At 28.7% G+C, this 7,716-nt stretch overlaps 1 protein-coding gene across 2 annotated transcripts; it reads left to right on the forward strand.

Annotated features, from left to right (window-relative positions):
• The first annotated feature begins 4,809 nt into the window (after nt 1-4,809).
• LOC140884401 (xylan glycosyltransferase MUCI21-like) lies at nt 4,810-6,916 on the forward strand. 2 transcript variants are annotated; one of them, XM_073291143.1, is made up of 5 exons: nt 4,810-5,017; nt 5,116-5,226; nt 5,330-6,572; nt 6,661-6,718; nt 6,889-6,916. In XM_073291143.1, exons 1-3 carry the CDS (start codon nt 4,897-4,899, stop codon nt 6,487-6,489), a joined length of 1,392 nt encoding a protein of 463 aa, XP_073147244.1. In that variant the 5' UTR covers nt 4,810-4,896; the 3' UTR covers nt 6,490-6,572; nt 6,661-6,718; nt 6,889-6,916. The 2 variants fall into 2 exon arrangements, with proteins under 2 accessions (XP_073147244.1, XP_073147243.1); XM_073291142.1 differs by lacking the exon at nt 6,889-6,916 and having other exon boundaries at nt 6,661-6,851.
• Nucleotides 6,917-7,716: the final 800 nt, after the last annotated feature.

Here is a 7,716-nt window from a genome sequence, read left to right on the forward strand (position 1 = left end):
ATACAGTGAAAATAATATTTTCGACATAAATTAATATTTTTTCAAAGATAGGGTCGAAGATGTGTTCACAAAATCAACTCAAACGGATTTTTTCTGTGATTAAAAAAAATAAAAACTTAGCAATTAATTCAACTAATTTAGACCACCAAGACTAGGGCTGAGATATCGAGCTAAAATACCGATTTTTCGGGATACCGTACCGAACTTATTTCGAAATATAGACATTTTTTTGGTATATTGAATTTTTTTTCGGTATCTATGCGGTATCAATATGGATTTTTTTTCATACCAATATTTCAGAATTTCGATATTGATATCGATATGAATTTTTTTCATGTCAATATTTTTTATACGATATACCGAAAACCCATCCCTAACCAAGACTAGTATGAACACAGATATTAATTTCGGGCACGGATATTAATTTAATCTAATTAATTAAAGGCCCTCTAAACCTGGAATCTTACAGTTGTCGCGACTTTAAGATACTTGAAAAAATAGTAATTTATTAATTAATTTGCGAATTAATTTATATAAGAAGCATGTGAATGTTGACATCAATAACGCCAATCGTGCCCTAATTTGTTTTTCTTCCCCGAAGTTTGGTCGTGCTATTTCAACTATTTTAAATTAGTTATTTACCTTTGAAGTTATTTATGTGTAAATAAAATTTCCGTAGTCAAGTTGAAATCTTTCGGTGATTTCAAAAATCTACTTGTAACATATGATTTTTGTTGTTATAATAAAATTATCTTTAGACTAACATGATAGCAATAAAGTTTTTCTGGATGATATTTGAAAATTAAATTTGGTTTGTTTTGTAATTGGGAAATTTCAGTATTGGTATTAATTGCGACTTAATTAGTAAAATAAAATGGAAAATTGCTGCTTTTTTTTTGGGGTTTTGTATGTTCTCCTCTTTACATCTTAGTATTCTTTGTTATCAAATTTCAATTAATCTTGTATTTTTTGATTTTTTGGTTATTTTAGTCAATTTTTATCAAAAATACTAATGTAGGTCACATAATTTCTGGATAGGTGTAATATCAACATCACATGAAAAAAAAAACTAAAAATTGTCAAATAAAACAAGAGTAACACTCCTGTGAGACGGTTTCATCGTGAGACGGGTTAACCTTACCCATATTTATAATAATATGTAATATTTTTGGCATAAATTGTAATATTTTTTAATGGATAACTCATACAAGAGCTCCGTTTCATAAAAATAACCCTTGAGACCGTCTCATAGGAGTTTTTGCCATAAAACAAAGATAACATGTTAAAACTGAAATTTGATAACATAAAAAACAAAATCACAATAAGTCGCATATAGCCAAAAATGCAATCTTCTCAAAATAAAATTATATAGAAATCATAATAATATAAAACATGTATTTTATATTACACTCCGGTTTGATATTAATTATAAATTGTCAATTTATTTTGTATTTAAATATTGTCATTTATCAGTAATGCCTTGTTCCACTTAATTTAAACTTGAGTATTATTTTTTAGGAGAAATATTTTTTTTGGTCCATTAACTTGTTTATGTTTTGGTTTTGGTCCATTAACTTTTTCGATGTGGGCCTTGGTACACTAACTTTTCATTTTCAGTGATTTTTAGTCCAACTGTATACATGTAAGCTTTTGATTGGTCCACGTCATCATTTTGGACCAAAAAAATTATTTTCCCTATTTTTTATATCAATTATCAACTTCTTAGTTTTTTTTAAAATAAACACACACACACACATATATTTTATATATATATATATATATATATATATATAGTTCTTTTATGGTGCCCAACACTATATGTCCACTTCATGCCCACCATGTACAAGTCAACTCATCTATTGTACCAGTCAACTAATCTATTGTACATGGTGGGCATGAAATGGACATATAGTGTTGGGCACCATAAAAGAACTTATATATATATCAACTTCTTAGCAGAGAGAGCAATATTAGTTGAGCTTGTGTTGTCAGATTGATATCAATGCATTAACATACATAACATATATAGTGAGAAATATGGATTTGGATCCCCTAATGTGGCATCCCCACAGTAGGGGATGCTGTCGTTTACCCCCACAACCCACTTTGTTTTTTTTTTTTTTTTTTTGGTTTTTTTAAAAAAATATATTTTTTGATTCTTTAATTTTTTTCATTGTTGGAGTTTTTATTTTTGCTAAAATTTAGGGGTTTTTATTTATCTTTTTTTTTTTTGTTTTTTGTTTTTATTATACATTCTAATTCTTTTTTTTATTTTGCCAAATTTTCTTATATCATTTTTTCCTTCTTATAATTTATATTTCAACACTACATAATAATGCACCAACTAATTATTATTAATATAGAAACACAAATAAATAATTTATATGTTGTGTGCTTTAATTACCAATCGAACCAAAAATTCCGTTCGATTAATTAAAAAATTCGATTTTATTTTTAGAAAATTTTAATTATTGGTTTTGATTTTTTGCTTTCATAAAAAATTGATTTACCAAATTAACATAATTATAAATAATCAATTATATTTTGATTTTTTATACAGTATTTGTTAATGTTTATATATTTAATATTTTTTTTATTTTCTCAAGCATAATGTGTTTTACTATAATAAAAATCACATATTCAATTATTAATTTTATAATTTTTATTTTTAAAATATTTTAAAAAACTAAATTGTTTAATGTGGTTACCGACCGAACGAACCACATTTAATTCGGTTCGATTACATCAATTTTAGAAGAAATTCGGTTAAGAGAAACAAAAAATATGAAAAATAAATATACATATATATGACAAAATACAAAGAAATAAACTTTGATATAGAATAAATTTGAAATAAAATCCAAAAAATAAGGAAAAAAATAAAGAGTTAAAATATATTAAGAAAATAAGAAAAAAAACTGAAAAAAAAAAAGAATCATCGAATTAGTTAAAAAATTTACCCTTTAATTAATTTTTTAAAGTCAAGCTAATCATTAATTTATCAATTGGAATATTCTATCAACTTATTAAAGAGAAATCTTTTTTTCTAATCTCCAAATATTAAAATTTAAATTTGGAATAATGAATCATTAAAATCATCGAATGTGGAAACATAAAAAAACGTTAATAAAGCCAAGTCTTAAACAATTACCATAAATTAATTTTGTTACCAAAATTATTTCCGCAGCATATGGTGCTGTGGGAAGTCCCACTGTAGGGGATTTAAGTCCGAAGAATATATAGTAAACAAAGAGTCATATAAAAGAGAGGAAGAGTAGTTACTTTAATTGCGCTCCCTTAAATAGTACTTGGTGATTTTGGGATACTCTCTGTAAATGTATATTAATTTTAGTGGAAACATAATTTTATATATGTAGGAAAATGTGTTTCTCAAAAGAATTTTTGGTTGTTTTAAAAACCAGTAAAAACCCTAGGCCTGTCGAAAAAAAAAAAACCATTAGTAACCATAAAACATCTCTTATATTTAATAATAACTAGTATTTTATCCATGCGATGTACAAAATATTATTATTTGAATAATTATTTAAAATTAGTTATATAATAAATATATTTAAATTTTAAATATTATTATAAAACATTATATATATATATATATATAATATTTATATCATTTGAGATAAAGCTTAAATGACATATTTTTTTAACGAATTAAATGACATATTATTTACACGTGATGTGGTTTATGTATATTAATTTTTTAGCTAAATGATTTTGATGTAAAAAAATCTAGATATTATGATAAATTTTAAAAAATTATTAGAAATGATTTTTCATTTGTTTTTTGATAAGTAAATATGATATCATAAATTTTTGTTATTTTTAAATTTACGGTTTTTAATAATAAGTTTGAATGTTATGATTGGATAAAATATTTAAATAAATTATTAATTTTAAAAAAAATCTGGAAAGTTGATAAGATGTGCTAATTATATGTGCTATATAAATTTACTAAAATAAATTTATTTTAATATTTTTATTAAATAAAAATGAAATATATTTGTAATTTGGGAATTGTCTTCTTTATGTATTAAAAAACATATCATGAATGAAAAATAGTTACTTTAAGAGGTTCATGCACAAATGTATAATAACAGAGAACCACAATATTTGTTTCTATGTGATTTTGTTATTCCATGTTATCATCATATTCACTCTTGGTCAATCATTTTGTTATTTGTCATTTTAGTTATTTTTTGATGTGGCGGTGATATGACACATTATGCGACAACTACATGATTTCAACATGATTTTGAATTTTTTATGTGTAAGTATTGATGTATTTTCGATGAAAAATAATTAAAATTATAAAAAAAAAATTAAAAAATACACAAGTAAAACAAAAATCAGACAATATAAATAACAAAATTCAAAAAACCAAACATATGTAACTAAAATAACAGTTTTCGGTTAATAATATATTATAATATAAATACACTAGTAACCGAATATACAAGCTTTGTGAATAATATATATCATGAACGCATGTGCGTGTGTTATAATCGATTATTCTAACCGAATGCTACATATTATTAATTAGAGAAAATATATTTTAGAGGAATAAAATTTTAGAAATAACAAATAGAACACGCTAAGAAAGCAAGGCAGCTATTTTCTATATTAATTTCCATCTTCAGAAAATCATCCCTGCAAAGAGATGCTTTTCCACGATTCAAAGTCTACGTAGAATAATTCAATACAATATTTTAATATTATAGTGGAAAATGATGCTAGGCCTAATTAAAAAGTATGAAAATAACCATTAGATTAGCTCAAAGCTTTCCCAATAATTGCTTGCTTAGTTCCAATAATCCCTTCCCTTGAACAGAAAACAGGAAACAAAATCTTGGAGCTAGCTGGTTTCAAACCCATCGAGAGATGGAGAAGGAGCCAAAAAGAATGGTTTTTGGTGCCACTCCGATCATTTTTCTGCTTGCTCTTCCTCTAATTTGTGTTGGGATTGATTTCTTTTGGGGAAATAATATCCCTTTTGATCGGTGTAAGTCAAACAATTTCTCCATTGAATTTAGCTCTGTTCTTTGTTCATGAAGTCCTGAAAACATTCTCAACTTAATGAATTTTTTGTAAATTTATCAGGGATGCGATACTTTTCTGGTATAGAACAAAGTTCCGTCAGCAAGAAGATTATCAATGAAACAGCTGAAAATCAAGAATTCATGAGGTTTCATCTATCAAGATTAGTAAGAGGTCCCTGAATTAATATTCATCATCTTTCTTGTAAATTTTTTGCAAGAAGCGAGATTTTCTTGATCTGAGATTTGCTGAAAAAAAGGGAACTGGATTGATGCAGGTGAAGATAGAAGAAATCTTGAATCCACAGGCTTTGCATGTGACAGAACATATCACTCTCTAGTCTGTGTAGCGAATCAGCCCGTAAAAATCGACACAAGAAACATGACCGTCTACACACAATCGGCCCCGAATCAGATTCAAGAAACCGTAATCCATCCGCATGCCAGACAAGAAGACATTCCCCCAGGAATCACACCGGTTCATGTTCTTCAAATGGGAAACTCAACTCCACCGGTTTGCGAATTCGAGCACGACGCCCCTGCCTTGATTTTCTCTTCCGGGGGCATGGGAAATGTGTTCCACGAGATGAATGAAATCATCATCCCTCTCTTCATTACAGCGAAACAGTTCGAATCCCGGGTGGTTATAGTACTCGAGGACTATAATCCGAGATTCATTAGTAAATATGGTAAAGTCTTGTCGAGATTAACGAGGTACCAGGTGCTGAATCCGGCTATAAACGGCAGTTTGCATTGCTTTCCAGGCTCGGTAATCGGTTTACGATACCACAACGATCTTGCTTTGAATTCCAGCGAAATTCCAGGGGGGTATTCAATGAGTGGTTTCAGGGATTTTCTGAGAAAAGCTTACGGTTTGAAATTCAGCCATGTTTCTCAGATGCCAAAACCAAGGCTAATGCTGCTGTCCCGCACCAACACCAGGCGGTTCTTGAACGAAGATGAAATGATCCAGCTGATCAAAGAAGTGGGATTCGATCTCGTCCTTGTTAAAAGATCGAAAACCGTGTCGAATATGAATAAATTTGTTCAGCTGATAAACTCTTGCAGTGTGCTGGTTGGGGCACATGGTGCAGGTTTGACTAATGAGATTTTCTTGCCCAACGGGGCAGTGATGATTCAGGTCGAACTCTTGGGCACGGAGTGGGCGTCCAACACGTACTATGGCGACACGGCACGTGCGATGGGGGTGCGTTATTTACGCTACAAGATCGACCGGGAGGAGAGCTCGTTGGCCAGAGTATACCCCCCGGACGACGAGGTGTTCACCGATCAGGCATCTTTGTTTAGGAAAGGTGGGTACAGGGCAGCAAGAAGTGTGTATCTTGATATGCAGAATGTGAGGCTGGATCTTCTGAGGTTTAAACAGACACTTGTCGAAGCGCTTAGTCTTGTTACTGATTCGGATCTGAGACGATGAATATTTAGTCAGTGGCGTAACCAGGATTTCGGAATAACCAGGATTTCGGAACCAGATGACCAAATTTCAATAATAATTTTTTGGTGAGCGAAATATAATATATTTATTATTTTTAAGTTTGTTGTTACTATAAAAGGTTTATTGATAAATTGATACCATTTGTTTTTCCAGACGAATGCGTGGTTTTGTCCACATACATGTTACGCTTTGGATTGGAGTACGATTAATTGTAAGTTTGTTTAGAATTATTAGTATATTTAATTTCATGACAATTTTTTTTATTTGTTCGATATAGCTATACTTGATTAGTAAAATGTATGTAAATCACTGAATCCAGAGGTGCGAGTTAATTACATTTTTTAATTTTTTTGTTCTTTTCTTTTTCTTCCCTTCTTTTAGACAAAAATGAAACTATCAAGTAAGGGATATTCCATTTTACCTTGGCCGGCCAAAAAACGAGTTGGATGTGCACCAAATTTTAGCAGGCTCTTGTAATTTATTTAAGATTGTAAAAAATATGAGATCGAAATTTAAAATATAACATTCTTATTAAACTATTTCTCAAGTCAATTTCGTGAGATAATTATCTAAATTTTCTTATGAAAAATTATTATTATTATTATTTTATGTAAAAAAATATTAATTGTCATGTATCATATCGACCCGTCAAATGAATAATAATTTAGCAAAGAGAGTGAAAGGAATTAGATACCTAATTAGATAGGATTAATACATCACATTGCACGTGGAACCCTAAAAAGCTAAAGGTTAGTGAATAATTCGATTATAAATTTATAATAATTTAGTTGTTTATTTATCGATCGTGGGAAGGACACCAACTTGACTTTATAAATAATATTTGATCCATTGGTAAAAAATAATGATAATATTGATCCACTTTTTCTCATTTTAGTCTTCTAAATTTCTAATTGCCACTAATGATAAAGCAAAAATAAATAAATGAATAAATTGCAATTACCAATTATAGCTTTTCTTCTAGGTAGGAATAAAAGTCCATATCAAATTCAAAATCAAGAGGACGATCAGTATTCTTGACAAATAAAAATAAAATATTATTTTTTTGGAGATCGAGAAGGGTATTGTTATAAATTTATAATATGATGATTAGAAAGTAGACATATCATCCCAAACTTGAAATGTTGATGTCAAATGAGTGATATATCATTGTACAATTAAAATTTTGATTTCTTCGTGATAATTGAAGGG

The sequence above is a fragment of the Henckelia pumila genome, chromosome 2, assembly GCF_033568475.1.
Source record: "Henckelia pumila isolate YLH828 chromosome 2, ASM3356847v2, whole genome shotgun sequence".
Classification (NCBI taxonomy): Eukaryota; Viridiplantae; Streptophyta; class Magnoliopsida; order Lamiales; family Gesneriaceae; genus Henckelia; species Henckelia pumila.